This window comes from Carettochelys insculpta, chromosome 14 (genome assembly GCF_033958435.1).
Source record: "Carettochelys insculpta isolate YL-2023 chromosome 14, ASM3395843v1, whole genome shotgun sequence".
In the NCBI taxonomy this organism is placed as follows: Eukaryota; Metazoa; Chordata; order Testudines; family Carettochelyidae; genus Carettochelys; species Carettochelys insculpta.
Window position 1 is genome coordinate 43,454,094 of NC_134150.1, and position 20,016 is coordinate 43,474,109.

Consider the following 20,016-nt stretch of genomic DNA (forward strand, 5'->3'; position numbering starts at 1 on the left):
TAAAGACTAGCAAAATAATTTATTAGGTGAGTTTCGTGGGACAGACCCACTTCTTCAGACCATAGCCAGACCAGAACAGACTCAATATTTAAGGCACAGAGAACCAAAAACAGTAAGCAAGGAGGACAAATCAGAAAGAGATAATCAAGGTGAGCAAATCAGAGAGTGGAGGGGTGGGGGGTAAGGTCAAGAATTAGATTGAGCCAAGTATACTGCATCTGCATACTTGGCTCAATCTAATTCTTGACCTTCCCCCCCCAACCCCTCCACCCTCTGATTTGCTCACCTTGATTATCTCTTTCTGATTTGTCCTCCTTGCTTACTGTTTTTGGTTCTCTGTGCCTTAAATATTGAGTCTGTTCTGGTCTGGCTATTGTCTGAAGAAGTGGGTCTGTCCCAAGAAAGCTCACCTAATAAATTATTTTGCTAGTCTTTAAAGTGCTACTTGCCTGCTTTTTGTTTTGATAGTGTATAGACTAGCACGGCTTCCTCTGTGTTACTGATAGAAGGCGTTTATTTTCCCATAGCTTGTGTGCTATTTCAACAAGTATCAAAATGTTGTACTTTAATCCTAGTAACCTTTGATCATTTCAGGTTATCAGCGCTTCTCTAGTTACCTGTTTTATCAACCTTGAAAATGTCAATATTCTGGGAACGCTTCCTGTTAACAAAATCTTGCCTTAGGTCTGATAGCTTAACTTCCATCCTTGCTATGGCATGTTGCTAGGGAATCCCAGCCTCATACAGGCTACTGCTTTCACACTGTAGGATCACTTGCAAGTTTATTTAAGCTCAAGTAAGGAACAACCCAAGCCCCAGGTCAAGCATGTTTGCACTGGAAGATACAGTAAGATAAACAGTACCAAGCATTCTGTGTAGATAGACTGAAAGGGGCAAATCATACATGTTCTCTTTTTGCGATCACAGTCCCTGATACTGTAACCAGCTTGCTTGTTGTATTTAGAAATGAAAATTAAACCTTAGATCAACTCTAATTCTTTTTATTTTTGACTTCAAAAACTATTGACTATCCTAGACTGGGGGAATAAAGTATGAATTTGTTTTACCTGACTCATGCCTCATAATTCACCAGTATAACATGTAAATTGTGAGGTGCTCATACTGCTGAGATAAGATATGCAACTTAATGATACTCACGGGGGATGTGATTTTATTTATTTCTGTTTATGTGGGTTGTCTAACTATTGTGCAAGTGGCTCTCCTATGTTATTTATGGCAAAAAGGGCAATGAAAAGTAACATCTGCATAGCTGGCAGTTAAATACATATTCCAGTTACCTGGCATCTGAACCCATTGCACTAGGGGAAGATAGTATGGGTATCAACAATACTAATGCCACAGATACCCTTCTTATACAAACAACAACAAGGACAGAGGTCACGATGCTGATATTCACAATTGTCAACGGTGTCTCTGCCTCCATCAAACAAGTATGAACGTTTGGTGGGGGTCTAGAAAAATCTCTTGCTGGTTCCAGCAACTAGTACTACCATCCAACTCTTTAGAGATCATTTATGCCCCAGTTACATGTAGTGCAGAGGTAATACCACTGACAAATGGGTCCTAGGAATCAACCACTTGGGCTGTAGTGTCCCCTTCGTCCTCCTATCCCTCTTTCCCCCCATCCCTTTTCAGGGACCTCTTTCACAACTTATTGTTACACTGAGAGGAGAGTATCTTCTTCAACTGGGGGCCGTGAAGGCGGTTACCATATAACGTAGGGGTAAAGGATTTTATGCCTGCTATGTTTTAACACTAAATAAAAGTGGGGGATGGTGACCCATACTCAATCTCAGGAGACTAATCAAGTTTGTAAGGAAGCAAAGGTTTTGAATGGTCACTCTAGCTATCATACCAGTACTAGAGCAGGTAGGACTGGTTTTCAGCCCTCATCCTCCTTGAGGCAATACATCCCCCTCACAGGCATTTTCTCACATTTATGTTGGGCTGCCAGTACAAGGTGCTACCTTTTGGCCTGTTCATGCCACCTTGTATCTTTTCCAAGATCCTGACAGCAGCAAGGCTGGACCTGTGGAAGCAAGGAGTATTTATATTCCCTTATCTGGACAGTTGCCTCCTCAAGGCACAAAATCAGAAGCCATTCAGTTCATGCAAATGACAATGGACCATTTCCATACACTTGACCGACAAATAAACCTGCAGAAATCAATGACAGAACCTACCCAACACCTGGAAATCATTGGTATTTCTCTTGACTCCACAACAACATGGGCATCAGTTCCTTTAGACCGATTTCTACCCTATACAGTCATAGTTTGAATCTGCAGCAGCCCATGAACTGCAGTCACTGAATGCCTACAACTCATGGGACACATGGCAGCATGCACATGTGTGGTCAAATGTGCAGGTCTACATGTGCTGCCTGCAAAGGTGTCTGTCAGTGATGTTCAAACAAACATAGCGTGAATATTCAATTAACAGTGCCCTACAAATCCATGTAATCAGTCCACCATGTTAATCATTTGTGCAGTCCGTGTTCAGGTATCCCCATTGTTCAAGAACCCCCATTACAACTGCTCACAGAGGATGCTTCCTTTGTGTCATAGGGCACATACATGCAGTGTCACAGAAGCCAGGGACTTTGGTCCACAACAGAGACCGGACTACATATAACTCTCCTGAACTTTGTGGTTCTTCAGGAGGTTTTACCCATGTTTGGAGTACACATATACAGTGCACTTGAGTTTAGATTCATTTGGCCACTAGTGTCATTTGCAGGCTGTATCAGTGCCGTGAGCATCTTACTGCTGCTAGCTGAGAGCATAAAGGGCAGGGCATCTCAACTATCTCTCCATTCTGTCACCTGTATAGAATCTGTATCTTTTCGCAATCCTTCGTAGTACAAAAAGAGGGAAGGTTATGGACTAGATACGGGCAACATCTTGAAGAACCAAAGTTAAGAATCAGATAGGTAACCATTTATTGTGAGATGAATCTCATGTACATTGAAAGCATCTGTGTCTTTTGTCTCAGCAGCTGGCATTCTGAATGTTAATGTGAAGAAAGAAATCTCCAACCCAGCACAGCCTTGCTCTTTTGAAGAGGCTATAAAAGGTACTAAATTGATTCTTATCAGTGTTAATGATAGTTATAGCTTCATCATATCTGTCCAGATTAGACACTAAAAGGAGCTGGGGGTCCCATAGAAATACATGCACGATCGTATCAGTAAATTGTATGCTCTGAGTGTTTCTTCTTCTTTTTTGACTTTGAAGACTTCCCCTTGCTATGACTCTGTGTGTGTGTATGCATAAAAGGGATTAGGATAGAGCAAAAATCATTCAGAAGTGTTAAAAAACCCATCTGGACTCTTCCTCCATACTGCCTCATGTTCCCCTCTGTCTTTAATGTGGAGTTATTACCATTCACCATGGAAATTTATAAGGAATTCAGGAAATATAAAAATTGATTTATGCAAAATAAAATGTAGAAGACTAAGAAGAACTAAGATTACAATCAACCACTTCTGTACATTCTAGCTTTGGATACTACTTTAGGGAGGGTAGCAGTTGTAACCATACTATAATCAGAATGGGGGCTGTTCTGTGGTAGCCTAGCAGAGCATTTATATGTGGTACCACTAGAGAAGTTGAATACTGACTATTTCTAATATTCTTCACTCATTCCCTCCAGTGTCTGTTTTGTGAGTAATACTGCTTAAGTAAGGTGTTTGCATTACTTGGCTCATGGAATGCAGGTGCAAAGTTCTTGAGTTTTGAAAGTGGAAGATATATTAAATTGTACGTATTGGATCAAAGCAAAGGAGGGGAATATTTCTTACTAGTTTGTGAAAACTAATGTGCCAAGATTAATGGAAATTGCCATAACCTGCTCTGGTGAAGATAGTGAAAGAACAACAGATTTAGTAGTGTGAGCATGTGTTTGATAGGATTCAAATTTCAGAGCTGATTTGAAATCAATCATCAAAGATAGACCTGTGTAAGTACTGGAGTTTAAACTTGCAGGGGACATATAGGAGAAGATTTTGAAGAACCTTTAGGGAAATGGAACAAGCTGATTAAAAGCTTAGAAGGACTTCCAGATCCTGAGAGACGGGAAAAGCCTGGAAACACAGAATTGCTGTACTGGAGTAAATCCAACATCCGTCTAGCCCAGAATCCACTCCAATATCAGCCACTCTCAAATAAAATATAAGAACTATGCAGTAGGAAAATATGGATGAGCTGCCTCATATTAGGCCTCAACCTGATATCTAATAGAGCCACAGTGTCCAGTATGTTCACCACTCACCACATGTGGTGAAGAAGACACTGGGGTGTAGCAAATACAGCTCTCGAGCTGCATGTGTCTCTTGGAGCCTGTAAATGTGGCTCCTCCTGAGAGCTGTATGCAGAGAGTGCTATCGGCCCACTCCATGCATGCGCCCCACCACTTGATGATGCTTTGTCTTGCCATAGGTGCAGGAGACTGGACTTGATAACTTCTCAAGGTCCGTCACAGCCCTATGGTGTTAAGATTCTGAGGCAAAGATAAAATTTGGTGTCTATACACTGCAAAAAATAAAAAATAAGTTGTACTAGTCACCTACTAACACTCTCTGGTTAGGAAGAAACTTCCAGTTTGGGTATATTTTTGCAAAATTGTCCATTGGTAGAAACATAATGAAATTATTCCTGTTACAGTGCAGGAACTTGACAAATGTGACCCCCACTAGCTGTTTGTTTCTATGCAAGAGGAAGGATGAAACTGACTTTAAGCTTCATAAATCTATTGCACACTAGTGTGTGCTAGAGTACTCCAGTGACCATCTGTTTTGTGTGCCACCATGGAAATCTCTGCATTCACAAGAAATAATAACATGTCCTCTCCTAAAATCAAATGTCAAAGGCAAATGTGATTTCATATAAATAAATGCTAGGCCCTGTGTATCTGAGGTATAGATGTGAATCCTGTGTTTGTTTTTCTTCTCTGCTGTCTGGCATGCACTATAGCTGTCAAGGCCAAAATGAAGGATACATGGACAAATAATGCAAGAACTTGGTATTTTAAAGGATTAATTTATTCATCAAAGGCAAGTAACTCTGTAAACTTAGATCTCAGAAGTCTTTGAAACAAGACTCAACAATGAATGTAAAAATAGGAGGGAACGTTGAGGTTTGGATAAGGAGAAATGATGGCTACCCGGACATCCTGCAGTTGCATGTCTTCACTGTGCACAGGCTTCATGGTTCAGAATTACTCTAACCCTTAAATGTAATCTATCTTTGACTGCTGGTCGGTCATCATTTTTAACTAGGTATGCTTGCCTAAATCTTCAAAAAACAAGAAGCCCTGTGGCACTTCATAGCTGTTAGTCTATAAGGTGCCACAGGACTTCTGGTTGTTTTTGAAGACACAGACTAACTCGGCTACCCCTCTAATGCTTGTCTAAAAGTTAATATTACTTGTAATGTGGGGCAGTTTAATTATGCCTGGAATGGAACTTTGCATTTCTGAACTGTCCCCTGCCTCAGTCTTCTCCAGGCTAAACAGACTTTTTTTTTAATCTTCCCTCAGAGGTCATGTTTTTGAGACCTATATTTATATGAACAAAAAAAAGGCATACAGCACTTTAAAGACTAACAAAATAATTTATTAGGTGATGAGCTTTCATGGGACAGACCCACTTCTTCAGATTGTAGCCTTACCAGAACAGACTTGATATATAAAGCCCTGAGGTCCAAAAATTGTTATCAAGGTTGACAAATCAGAAAAAATTGTTATCAAGGCTGGCAAATCAGATAGAAGAGCAGAAGAACGGGGGTGAGAGGTTGGGGAAGTTAAGTGTTTAGTGAAACATCAAAGTGTGTGAAAGAGTCCTCATAAAGGGTCAGGTAGTTGCTGTCCCTGTTCAAACCAAGTGTTAACGTGTCGAATTTGAATCTGAATGTTAGTTCCGAACATTCTCTCTGTACACAGTTGTTAGTCTATTTTCTCCAGAACGCAAACTCTCAGGTCTTTAACAGAGTGGCCCACTCCATTAAAGTGCTGGCTGCTGGATTGTGTATTTGGAGATTTTTGATGTCTGCTCTGTGTCCATTCATTCTTCGGCAGAATGTTCACAGTTTGCCCAATATACATAGTGGCTGGGCATTGCTGGCACATGGTGGCATATATAATATTTGTTGAGGAACAAGTTAGTTGACCCACTTCGTCAGATGCAATGTGGTGGAGATTCCAGAGGCAGTTCTAATTATACAGGCTCATGAAAGGAGGGGTCCCAATCAAGAGGAAGGCCAAAGCTGATGAGGTCAATTCAGTCAGGGAGGATGTGGCCCACTTCCAGCAACTAATGTGGAGGTGTGAGCACCATGAGAGGAGAAACTGCTTTTGTGGTTGGCCAACCACTCCCAGTCTTGTAGCTCTGCAGTTTCTCTTTGGAGTCTGTTTTTTTTGTTGCAGGATGGCTACTTTTAAATCTATTACTGAGTGTCCAGGGAGACTGAAGTGTTCTACAGGTTTTTGTATGTTACCAATCCCCATATCTGATTTATTCTTTTCATGAGCCTGTATAATTAGACCTGCCTCTGGAATCTCCATGACATTGCATCTGATGAAGTGAGTCTTCGCCCATTAAACTTATGCTCCAAAAATCTGTTAGTCTGTAAGGATTTCTTGTTTTTGCAGATACAGACTCACACGGCTACCCCTCTGATAATTGCAACCAAGGACCACTTGACCCACAGTTACTGACAGTGTTTTAATATCTCTGTTACTACTGAGCTACACCCCCACAGTATAGCTTTAGATGCCACACAGCTGTTTGATTGTAATCTTAATTCTTCTTAGTCTTGCATTAATTAATTTCTACCATTCACCATGATGTTTACACTAACACTTCCACCATTGCTATATAATCAGTGTAAAAAGCTTAATATCAATATACTTGTGATGGTTAAGTGTAAAAGTTCAATACAGTAGATAGGATGAGGGTGGGAAGGAGCAGAAGCTCTAAGTTATGTAATCTCCGTGTATCAATCCCATGCTGTGGGTATTTATATTATATAAAGCAGCAACATCATACTCATGTCTACTGAAACTGGTAATGATTTAACAGAGGAAGAATGTTTAACCCAGTATTTTATGCAAAGTATTTATTGAGCTCTCAATACTAGGACCTTAGAGAAGAGCTTTCTCCTTAACTCACGTGCACATTAGTGACTCATACATGTAAATTCAGTGAGTCCCTTATTCCATTTATCTGTGTATATACCCTTCTCTCTACTCTTCGTGATGTATCCTAGCTATTTAAATACAATATTGGCAGTTGTTGTTCTCTATGTGGCATCCCTGCCAGATGGAGTGGACTGATGCAGTAAGGAACAAATCCATAAACCTTTACACATAGGCTACATCTACACTAGAAGCATATGCTTACAGAATTTAGTTGGAAGGGATGTTCCAACAAAACTTCTGTTGACAGATTGCAGCTATGCGTAAAAGTGGATCAAGCTTTTGACCCCCTCTGTCAACAGAAGGACCACCCCCATCTCCCATGGAGCATCTACACAGCTTTTTTGTTGACAGTTTCTGTTGACAAAACACATTTTGTGTGTAGATACGCTGCTAGTTTTGTCGACAAAACTCTCTAGTGTAGACATAGCCAATAATGTTGTGTAACTAGCTTCTAGGCTTTGTCCCACTCGTCACTGAAGGCTTTACTGTTTCTTATGGATATTAATTTACATTACCCATGGAATTCTTTCTATTACAAAGTTAAGATTTCCATTTATTGAAAAAGAAAGTCAACATTAAAATACCTAATTCTAACATTTTGAGAGAATGCTGGAGTTCCAACCCATGTCAGTGCTGTGCAGAAGACTATCTTTAAAGATGTTGGTAGAGTTTAATCTCAGGACATCTTTTACAATTTGGAAAGGAAGTTCATGTGTGTTGACCCACAAGGCTTGGAGCCCAGAGGCCTGCTCTGTATCTGACATTGCCTCAGTAATACTAACTTTATTCTGAAATTGTTGGTGATGCTGTCAGTCTTCAGGTACTATGTTTACTGGGCTGTATAGCTACCTAACTAGGGCAGTATTGGGAGTGAGAGAACAACTTTTTAAGAGCTACTGAAGTTAAATACAAAGAAATATTTTGTTATAAAATTTTCAAAGTGCTCCCAGTTTCTTCTGTTGGTTGAAAAGCCTAAGAGATGTGCCTTTTATTGTGAACCTACATGCCATTGGTGTCGTGTCCAACCCATATATCGTTAAGATTTAGAACTACCTTTGTATTAAAGTGGTTCATCTGCCACTTCTTCAGAAATGCATTAAGAACTTTTCATTGTACCTGACAAGCAAAACATGAATGAAGTTGAAGGATAAGTTTTTACATTCTGCCTTTATAGCATAAAGTAACCTTGATCATAAATGATTAACTTTCAAATGCTGTATCTACATCTAAATGGCCAATTATTTTGATGTGGGAATAATGTTTTGAAACTCTAGTTTCATTTAAAGTTTAATCCCTTCTAACTACCCAATATGTAAATTCTGTGGTTCAAGTTTCCGGAGACATTCCAAAACTGAACAGATGGAAAGAGGAGGAGAGCTTATTCAGCTATTTATACACTCTTCAACTAATGACTGAGGATTTATTGTTCAAGACACAAAATATTCTTTTGGGAGAGAACCTCTGGTCTCTGGCAGAGTAAGTGTACTAGGAGTGTGGTTGAGGGCATGAAAGCATTGTCCAGGGCACTTGCAGAAGTCTGTTTATAGTTAGTCAGTATAGTGTTATGGTGTGTATGTTACAAGCAGGAAAATTGTTTCAAAGCCTTGATTTTGGGTCTGGAATTATAAGAAATGCAAACGATAACAGCTCCTTAATAAAAAAATAAGCACTTTCATTGAATTCAGGCTTCATATATGTTACTTCTTGATCTGAGACTTGTAGTTGCAGCAAACATTTGAAATTAAGTACTTCCATTTTATTGACATCTAAAACCATCAGGTGGCGTTTGACACAATTTGCAACTAGATAAGAAAGGATTTAGGACTGAAACAATTTTATTTCTCAAGAAGCTGCCCTCTAACTTTGGAAACATTTAAAGGACAAAGTGAGATCTACCTTTTGTATTGCATCATAAAGCTGACATGCAGATTAAGGCACAGTTTCTGTTTTATAGCACTTCCCTCCTTCAGTCCCGCCCCCTTCCCATGAGAACTTAACCAAACTACTTTGTGAATTTGCCGTTGTGTAAATGTATGCTTATTCCAGATTGTATTGCATCTGAGACCTCAATATAAAACAGTTACATTATTTTAATCTGGAAATCATGTCTTGACCGTAGAAGTTTGTAATTTAGACTGTTTTGAGAATGGGTATGCTGGTCTAGAAATGTACTCATGCTTGAAATGCAAAAGTATAGCATTGCTGTTCGTTTAAAATCCTGTTTATCTGACACGACAGTTGCTTGATTTATGGGGTTTAATTTGTGTTCCAAGGTTTCTGATTTTTATAGTGACCTCTCTTCATTTTAGCATGCCATCTCTTCTGACGAGGAGAGTTTATGGCATCCCAGCAAAACTTCATTGGGAAAGAGCTACAATATCCTGAGTAGTCTGCCACTAAGGAATCAATGTATCGAGCCATTTTGTAGAGGTGACAAAGCAGGGCAACATTTTATCAACTCTCTTTGTGTGTTTGTATCTGCAGCGGTGACAGTAACTGGCTGTAACCTGGATAAGGTAAATATTCTTCCTAGTGCCTTGATAACTCCACTTATGCCAACCAGTGTGATCAAGAATGAAGATGTGGCTCCAATGGAAGTTACAGCAGAAAAAAGACCACCTGCTATCTTCACGGTATGTTAAATTATGACCCTACTATGCTGACTAGTCAAGTTTTGGACATAACACCATGTCAGACTATGTCCTGGTGGTATTGGCCCATATGCATTCAGACCTGCACTGCAGACGTACACATAAAGCAGTCAGTGAAACTGATTGTGGAGCAGAACAGGTGTGTAAGTTCTGTTAGGAGCTGGGGAAGGAAAAACTCACAGATAGGAAAGAACATGAGAAGCCAGACTGAGTAAAGGAAAAATTATGATCCAGCGCCAAGGAGAGGAGAAGAACTGATTACTATCACTTAATACAAAAGTTGAGTAGCCCTGACCAATGGCTTGTTTGGGATGCCTTTTGTTTCTTTTGTAGGACAGTCTTAATTTTCTTCTGAGAGTAACCTTCTTTGATGCCTTAGGATATGGTTGTAGTTAAAATAACTTGCACTGCCAAAAGAGATAATTCAAATACTGCAACAGATTTTAGACAGGAATGCAGAATTTTAATCAATAATATTTGTAATTAAGATGCTAAAATAAGGATGATCAAACTTCTGTTTCAGTGCCTAAACAGACGCTGAATGGGACAACAGAAGAATTTTCACCCATGTGCTCTGCAGAATTGGCTAGATGTATTAAGAGGGGGTTTGTTCACATTTCTCTGAAGCATCAAATAGTGGACTAGTAGAAACAAAACACTAGACTTCTTGGACTTGTAATGTGGTCCAGTATAGCAAGCAAGATTTACGTGCATCAGTTTGGGAAATTCCCATCTAAATCTATAAGTCAGAGATAGCATAAAATAACTTGCTCAGTATGTTTTTGAGCCATTAGCAGTAAAAGTTGAAAGGCTAATTCAATGTGGGAAATTGGTTTCTAACCCTTAACTTTTAATCTGTTTTTTGTTCTGGCAGAGGTGAGGAGTATGCCTTAGAATCCAGAGGATTTTTTCTTTGTGGATAATAGTCTGAATTCTCGGCAAGAAGTTGTAGCATTTGTTACATAGATACATTGACCAACAGTTTGAAACCTGGGTACATAAAGTTTAGGAATATTTAGGCAACTGTGTGAAAGTCTTACCAGATTTTCATCGTTATTGTTGGAATAAAGTCTGGATACTGTATGTGAAGCAACAAAGATTTATTACAACCAGCTGGCGGAGTGATTCTGAACCTGGTTGAGTTTCAGAATGCACTGATAGGCATCAAGTTGTGATTGGTTATATAGACATCTGATAGACAGAGGAAAGGATTGGAGCACACAGTAAGGAAATGAGCATAATCAATGAACAATCAGTGAGCAATCCATGTGAATTAACAAACAATCTGGGAGTTACAAAGAGTTTCTGTGCAGTTTACAGAACATTTTATGTACAAACAACAAGTCCTTTGGAGAATGCAGTCCTCAACATCGGTGTATGAAGTGATGTCTAGTCTGTTATACACTGATGTGTAGAGCAGTGATGTCTCGTCTGGCATCCTGATGTAATCTCCGTAGGGACATGATCATTCGTGTTAACTCTACAGAATCAAAGCAAGTGGGCAATGCAGGATCAAAGCAGAAGTTAGTGAAAGAATCATGTCAGTCGCCCTTTAACTATAGTTACCCTCCTCACAGGGTCCCTTCCTGGATTGTAGCTGCCTAGGGACTTGTACATCAACTGGGATGCCCTCCCCAGATGGCTGGGGTTGAGGGGAGCTTACCAGACTCCATTTTGGAACAGTGGTTCTTAGCAAATATCATGGCCTACTTCAAATTTTTATCCTATAGTTATCAAGCACTTTGGCATCAGTGGGAATAGTGGATACTTAATATCTTTGAAAATCAAGACCCATTTATAAAGGTGGAATAGAGTGCCTAAATTGTGAACATATTTGGTTTATTTAGGTCCTTTATTACTTGCAATGTTGAACAGCTTACATTATTTTCTTTTTCTGAAGTCTCCTTGGAGTCTTCCGTTTGTACATATGCTTGGTCTGGCATTATCCTGGCTTTCTTGACTGTGTTGCAAATAAATAAAACCTTTTTGCCTTCATTGCGCTACCGTGTTACAGTAAAACGCTACACAGTGGTAATCCTACTAACATTTTTCTCAACTATTCTCCAGTTTTACTTGTGTTAGGCCAACAAATTTACCTGTCATCCCCTTCCTGCAACAGTGATTCCCTTCCTCTGTTGTTTAACTTATCTTTTACTTTATCTTGGTGTGTTTGTTATTTGGAAATGCTGTCCAGGTTTGAGACACACTAGCTGATACTCATACCTTACAGCTGAATCTGCCTGTATGTAGTTGGGGAATGAAATCTCTTAAGCATGACCCAAGTAATCCTACACCATTCTTAATGTGTACTGCTATTTTACTTCCCCAGCCGGCTTCAAAGGTGGTTGGACCAGCTCCACAAACATTAGAAAATATGTCCAGCATATCAGGAACAGGAACTTTTTCAGCTTCTACTTCTCATTTACCTTCTGAAAGTGACAAACAGCAGCAGATACAGCATAAAGTATACAATTCAGAAACTCTGACTACCATTCAAACACAGGACATTTCGCAGCCTGGTAGTTTTCCAGCAGGCTCTGCTACTAGCCAATTGCAGAACAGTGATGCGTTATTGCAACAAGCTGCACAGTTCCAGACTAGAGAGTCCCAACCCAGAGAGGTGTTGCAGTCAGACAGCACTGTAGTTACTTTATCACAGTTAACTGAGGCTTCACAGCAACAGCAGTCAACGCTGTCAGAACCAGTACAGTCACTACAGCAACAGATTTCATCAAGTATTTTCTCATCAGCGAACAGTGTGAGTCAGTTTCAGAACACTATACAGCAACTGCAAGCTGGAAATTTTCCAACCAGCACTGCCAGTGGCAGCAGTGGAAGTGTTGATTTGGTCCAGCAAGTCTTGGAAGCAGAACAGCAGTTATCTTCCGTTTTGTTTTCTGGGTCAGACAGCAGTGAGGATGTTCAAGAACAACTCAATGCGGACATTTTTCAGCAAGTTAGTCAAATACAAAACAGTGTAAATCCTGGGCTGTTTTCCTCATCAGAGACGGTCCATTCCAGGCCAGAGAATCTTTTGTCCGGAAGAGCTGAAAATGTCCTTCCACAGCCTGAGAGCTCATTGTCCAGTCAGCAGCAGCAGCAACAGCAACAGCAGCAGGCAATGGAGACTTCTGCAGCAATGGTGATTGGAATGCAGCAAAATATGTGCCAGGCTGCAACACAGATGCAATCTGATCTCTTCTCGTCTGCAGCTTCAGGAAATGGAAACCTCCAGCAGCCCCCTGTTTATCAGCAAGCTTCCCACATGATGAGTGGGCTATCAACAAGTGAAGACATGCAGATGCAATGTGAGCTATTCTCCTCATCTTCTGGTGTTTCTGGGAATGAAACTACTACTACTGCTCAGCAGCAAGTCCCCACCAATGGCTCTACCTTGTTTCAGACGTCGAGTTCTACAGATGGAGAAGAAATTTCAGGACAGAATAAACAGATGCCGAACAACGTGTTCCACCAGACCATGGTTCCAATGCAACACAGTGGGGAAGGTCAGACTCAAGTTAACCTTTTTTCATCTACGGAAAATATGATGGCTGTTCAGGCAAGTGGCACTCAACAGCAGGGAGGTGGACTGTTCCAGCAAGGTGGGGAGATTCTGTCTATTCAGTCAGGAAGTTTCATGCAGCCATCTGCACATCCACAGACTCAACTTTTTCACTCTCAGAATCCCATTGGTGACACTCAAAGTATATCACAGGAATCACAAGGGTCAATTTTTCACAATCCAAATTCCATTGTCCACAATCAAACTACTTCCTCTTCTTCAGACCAGTTGCAGCCTCCTTTGTTCCACTCGCAGAGCACCATGGCTGTACTGCAGAACTCTTCTGTGCCTCAAGACCAGCAATCAGCTAACATGTTCCTTCCCCAGAATTCAATGAACAGCCCTGTAACTCAAGAAGAACAAATGTCTTTCTTTACAACACAGAATTCCATCTCTCCACTTCAGACAACCACAAACACTGAGCAGCAAACTCCTTTCCAGCAGCAAGCACAGATATCCCACATTCAGAACCCCATGATTTCCCAAGATCAACCCCAAGCTCAGCCTGCTCAGCAGGGTTTGTTTCAGCCACAAGTATCACTAGGCTCCCTCCAGTCTAGTACCATGCCCCAGAACCAGCAAGGAGCCATCTTCCAGAGTCAACATTCAATAGTTGCTATTCAGAGTAGCCCTCCATCTCAAGAACAGCAGCAACAGCAGCAGAACCTGATGTTCAATACTGCAGATACAATGAATACAATTGCTTCTCAGAAGCAGGCTATGATTTTCAACCCAAATCAAAACCCAATCACTAATCAGGAGCAGCAGAACCAATCTCTTTTTCATGCACAGTCCAATATGGCACCAATGAATCAAGATCAACAGCCCATGCAATTCCAGAATCAAACAGTGACGCCACTTCCAAATCCTGGGTCTAGCCAGCCAGAGCCACAGCAGCCCACCATGTTTCATAACTCACCCCAGATTCAGTTGGTTCAAGGATCACCAGTTTCTCAAGAGCAGCAAGTCACCCTCTTCATCTCTTCAGCATCCATGTCAGCTTTGCAGAACAACATGAGCCAGCAAGAACTTCAACAGTCTCCCATCTACTCTTCTCAGAGCAATATGACAGGTATTCAAGGAGCTGCTTCTGCTGCACAGCAACAGTCTTCTTTGTTTCATAATACCACAGGAAGTGCTATCACCCAACTGCAGAATTCTCCTGCTTCATCTCAACAGACATCAGGAATATTCCTATTTGGCATTCAAAATAGTAAGTGTTTTAAAACCCCTCGATTCTAACATTAATGTTTAGAAAAACAGCTGCTTTGGAAGCTTACAAATTGTGCTTGTACAGCCCTGTAGAAGAGTAAAGTGCCAAGTGGTTATGGTAATAGTCTTTTCATTGAACATGTTAGTCATTAAAGGCAGGAAGTAATACACATGCCTTTGAGAAACTTCCATCACCTTCAGTGAAGCGTGCCCAAAGCTTCTTTTATGTATAAGCAATACTGATGCATTTCTGATGTAACATATCCCAAAACAGTAAATATTAACTATGAAACCCTGGTGGTTGGAAAGGAAAATGTGAAATGAGTGCTCACTTAAATTTCATAGAAGAGGATCTAAGTATTTTTTTTCATGTTTAATACTTATGTAGAGGAACTTGTTCTTAAAAATAAAGAGCTCATTAGTACCCCATCTTTCCTCTCTGTAAACCTACTGATACACTCTAATCAAATATCTCAGTCTTTTTACTATGTTAGACAGCTTGAGCAAGTCTCTCAATGTAAGATATTTTTCCACCCATACCCTCCTCCACACCCTGCATCACAAAACCCTGCACCAGGTCATAATCCCCTCCTTCACCCAAACTGCCTGTCAGACCTCATGCTCTCTGCACCTCTATCCCCTACCCAGAGCTCCTTTCTGCACCCAACCTCCATCCCAGACCCCACACTCCTTCCAGAGAAAAGTGTAACCCTTGATTACTTACCAAAATGTTGGCATGCCCCCCGTCCAAAATTATTGCCCACCCTGTGTGTGTTTCCTAGCACAAATTTCCCACCATGAAGCTGTTACTGTTGTTTGCTCTTGTCTATTGCTTAGTGTTACCTTAAAATATATGTATATTTAATTCTTCTGCATTACACTTTTTCTCGAAAGCAGTTTATGCAATTAAAATGAATAGCTCTCAGGAAAAAGTACTGTGTTCTGCTGAGAACCTGCATAGTGCTGATTCTGCCGTGAGTGTCCTCAGTAATTTCATTAGTAGAAACAGGATTGGCTCCTATGGGCTAGTTTGGTTTCACTTTTTTAGATTCTGTTCTTTTTCCATACCAAAATAGCCAATTAAAATGCTTCAGCAGTAGCTAATTGTTTTATCTAAACTGGGAAAAAGAGTTATGCTTGTCCATACTAGGATTTTTTCCTAAAGAAGTCAGTATTAGTGTTTTATAATCTAGTATAAACGGGGCAAATTGCAGTTTTAACATGTTAGCTGGTCACAGTGAATGAAATTCATTGTAATACCTGTATATAAGATCATAGTCAGAAATGTCAATAACCTAACTGATGAAACAAAACTTTTTTTTTTATTTTACAGCCATATGTAGTCCTGTATTTCTTGAAATACAGTTTATATCTTTAGAGATATTCTGTAGATGCTAAAGAAATATTGGATAATTCAGAATAAAGCCAGTCTATAAAGATGTGTGTTCTGCAAAAGTTTATACTGGTCCTTAGAGTTTAGTCCTGTTTTACCTAGTTAATGTATACCCTGAAATTTCTTGCCAGTCGTAATAGATCTCTAGCTACTTTTAATTCCAGTCCATGTTCAATATAAAGCAACTTTCTAACTGTGTTGGATTGTTAATAGAAGTCCTTTGAGTACTTTTACTGAGAGGGGAAAAAACTCCTTATCCCATTTTAAAGCATTTTTATGTTTTCAGAGCACTGTACAGATCTCTTCCTGATGTTCTGCAATGATATGACATAGTCTGAAAGTGCCACATATTCCACTCCCAAAACTAGGGAGCAGATGTTCATGTCTTGAACCTGGGTCCGCAGGAGTAGCAGTGCTCCAGGCCTCCACCTGACAGCCTGACAGCTGCTTACCTTGAAGCCCAGTCCCTGTCTGAAGCTCTGCCCCGAGTTCCTATTATTAGTGGAGTCTCAAAGTAGCTAATTGGTCCACTTTCCCTGCATAAGTCAGCAGCAGAAACAGGACACTGTCTGAAAAATTAGGCTCACTCTTGTGCTGGAGTGTATGTCTTAGACTGCCTGCTCCCGACTAGATTATCGAGCATCCTGACCTGACATGACTTCTGGCATCTGACCTGTGATTCTGATCTCCACTTTATCTCTTGACTCTGGCACACTAGCAGTGGTCCCTCTATTTTTTTTCCATCCATGGCAGAATAAATTTTGTTATGTCCACTGCGGCATGTGTGATGTGCACCAACAGTAAAAATACATCCTGTGGGTGCTCTGTTAATCAGCTGGGCAACATTTTAATCTCCCCTGAGAGGCTACCCCAAATGCCCAACTTACAGGGAATGCTGCTCACTAGTATTCTGACCTGGCCTGAATCTGATTCCCAACTTAGGATGCTCAAGTGGTGTCTCTGCTTCTGACCTCCTGGTATCCTGACAAAGCTGACTCTCAACTGCAGCCTCATGAGTGTGGACTCCAGCTGTGATCACCAGGTCTGGCTACCTACAACCCAGACATGACAGCTTTTTTGGACCACAGTAATGCTATGGGACTGAGCACAGTGTGAGAAGGATGGACTCAGCACACCAGAGCCACAGAATGCATCAGTCACCTAAATGGCCTCTCTGCCTACAAGCAGATAGTCGAGCACCGTGAGTGCAAGTCACGTCATTAAGGGAAAAGCAGTGGCTACAGAGAAAAGTGAGGCAGCTCAGTTTTTAGAATGCCATGCCACAACCATCACCTGCAGTGCCTTGTCATGAACAGACCTGCAATCTCTTGGCGTGAATGGTTCAACAGGAGCTGTCAGGGGTTCAAGGGCTTCATGAATCAGTTTCTGATGGGTTCCAGTAGCTGTGCCTCTGCCTAGTCCAAAGTGTCCTTCATAGTCAGTGTGCCTACAGGAGATGCATTAGATTGACCCCCCTCCTGCTGCTGAAAGGCCGTAGCCTGGTGCTATTGACCTGCAATGCCATTTCTCCAGTCAGTGTCAATCAGTTTTGACCCTCAGTGGCTACATCTACACTAGCCAAAAACTTCAAAATGGCCATGCAAATGGCCATTTCGAAGTTTACTAATGAAGCACTGAAACACATATTCAGTGCCTCATTAGAATGTGGGCGGCTGTGGCACTTCGAAATTGACGCGGCTCGTCCAGACGGGGCTCCTTTTCGAAAGGACCCCAGCTACTTCGAAGTCCCCTTATTCCCATGAGTAGATAGGAATAAGGAGACTTTGAAGTTGTTGGGGTCCTTTCGAAAAGGAGCCGCGTCTGGATGAGCCGTACGGCGGTGGGCCGCGTCAATTTCGCAGTGCCGCTGCCGCTGGCATTCTAATGAGGTACTGAATATATATTTCAGCGCTTCATTAGTAAACTTCGAAATGGCCATTTGCATGGCCATTTTGAAGTTTTTGTCTTGTGTAGACGTGGCCAGTGAGTTTGAGCAGCCAAGGACGTGTTTCTCCCACATGCTAGTAAGAGACAGACTGACTGAAACAGCACAGCTCTACCAGTTCTGGTGGCATTTGCAGGAGGAAATAGAAGACTTACTAGCCTGTGCAGAGATGCCAAGGGGCCTGTATGTCCTATGGACCTTGCAGTCTTCATAGACCACCAACTGTAAAAATAAAGGGAGGAGAAGAGCGGTTCCCTGCAGTCCCTCTCCCTGTACTGTGATTATGTCATTTTTCCATGTCATCCGGTGAACCTACGTAAATTGGTATGGCTCATGAAAAAAAGTGCACCATCAGTGTGCTGCTCCTTCGGCAAACCTGACTATGTTCTTCCATGTTTAGCCACAGAACAGGAAGTGTTGTACCCAGGCCCTAAAAGGTTTAATTGCCCACATTGAAATGCCTGCTGAGAGAACTATGGAACTCTCCACCCAAGTATTGTAACTATCCTGATATCTTTGAGCAGAAGAATGCAGAAAGCCTCCCCCCACGTTGGTGTTATGATTGTCTCTTAGAACTGCAGCCAGGTGAAGATTCCATTTGAATGGATATATGCAGTGGTTAGAGCCTCGGTGGGCTGCGTTGCAAGAAAACCTGGCCTGGGAGTTCATCCACAAATCAGCTGCACCAGCTGACTCCTCAGTCCGTTTCCTAAAGAATGACAGCAACCTCTTCTTCTCTTGGTTGCTGAGCACTAAGTCAGTTAACAATCCAGAATGGGTACTCACTGCCTGTAATCCCTGAGTTATTGGGGCCACTTTTGGTCATAATACTTGTACTGTCACCTCTGAATGCATACTGTGTTCAAATAGTTCTGTGGATAGCTTAGTTTAAGCTTGGCAGTTCCTCTGTGATTGGGTCATTGGGTGTACTGCAGAAGCAAGGGAGAAGCTGATACCAAATAGCAATTGCAAACTTACGGCTATCTAGTGTGTAGCTGAATACTCATGACTGAAATGAAAGGGGATGCCTCTATACCAGTACTGAAGGATGCTGGGCACACTTATGAATAGTCTTCACATGATGTCAGTGACACACTATGGTTCATCCTTCTCTTCCAGTTAGACATTTCCCACTGGTTTTTGGGATGTTAATATGTGATTTTTAACAGAAGCCCAGAACTGTATGTATGAATTCCAGTTTGTCCTTCTACACTGACAGACTTGCATACTTAATTTATGCTTGAGCAAAAAGCATGTGTGTATTTGTGCCTGAATAAAGATGTTTACACCAGCATGTTAACATCCTCTTTTGTGAGATTTCCAAGTTCCAGAGTCTGAGTGTAAAGGCTTAGTTTCTAGGTTGGCCTGATGGGTGACTGTGGAAAGGATAGAATGTTTTGGAGATACAATAGAGACCTTTGTAAAGCACTTTGAGATCTTCTGGTGCTAACCACTAGATAAGAACCATGGATTGTCATCGTCATTTACCTGTATGTGTGTCCTTTCCTTTCTTCTTGACAGATTGTGGCCAACTTTTAACGTCTGGACCATCTGCATTGTCAGATCAGCTGATGGCTATAAGCCAGCCAAGTCAGCCACAAAGTGAGGGGCAAGCAGCAGTGCCAACTCTTCTGTCCCAGCAGATACCAGAGAATTCTCCCCTACCTTCATCTATGACAACCAATCAGGATATAGAGAAAATTGATGACTTGCTTGTCTCCTTACAAAACCAGGGGAACAACATGGCTGGCTCATTTTAATTGGCCAAGTAAGTATTGAATATGGTTCATGGGACTTCTTGCTAGTCATGAAATAATATTTAATTATTCCTCTTGCTTTAAGAGTTGATGACTTTTCAATGAAGTCTCTGTGCATGCAGAAATCGGTTAATGTATCTGTGCACCTGAAGGAAGAGTATAATTTCTAATAGTCCGAAGTGGGGAGTGTTGCTGATCATCAAGAGATCAGAATCTGTAGAAAAATAATTGGTCCAGTTTGGGTTTTGTTTTGAATTGACAGTCACTGTTCTGTAATC

At 41.2% G+C, this 20,016-nt stretch overlaps 1 protein-coding gene across 3 annotated transcripts in view; it reads left to right on the forward strand.

Annotated features, from left to right (window-relative positions):
* The window catches only part of NFAT5 (nuclear factor of activated T cells 5), a 124,571-nt gene that overhangs the window by 92,976 nt on the left and 11,579 nt on the right, over positions 1–20,016 (forward strand). For 2 of the 3 annotated variants that reach the window (XM_075008247.1, XM_075008249.1), the window contains exons 10-13: positions 3,016–3,096; positions 9,703–9,851; positions 12,199–14,644; positions 19,503–19,749. In XM_075008247.1, the coding sequence (XP_074864348.1) occupies positions 3,016–3,096; positions 9,703–9,851; positions 12,199–14,644; positions 19,503–19,741 (2,915 nt within the window). In that variant the 3' untranslated portion in view covers positions 19,742–19,749. The remainder of the gene's footprint in view (positions 1–3,015; positions 3,097–9,702; positions 9,852–12,198; positions 14,645–19,502; positions 19,750–20,016) is intronic. The other variant, XM_075008248.1, reaches the window with a different exon arrangement.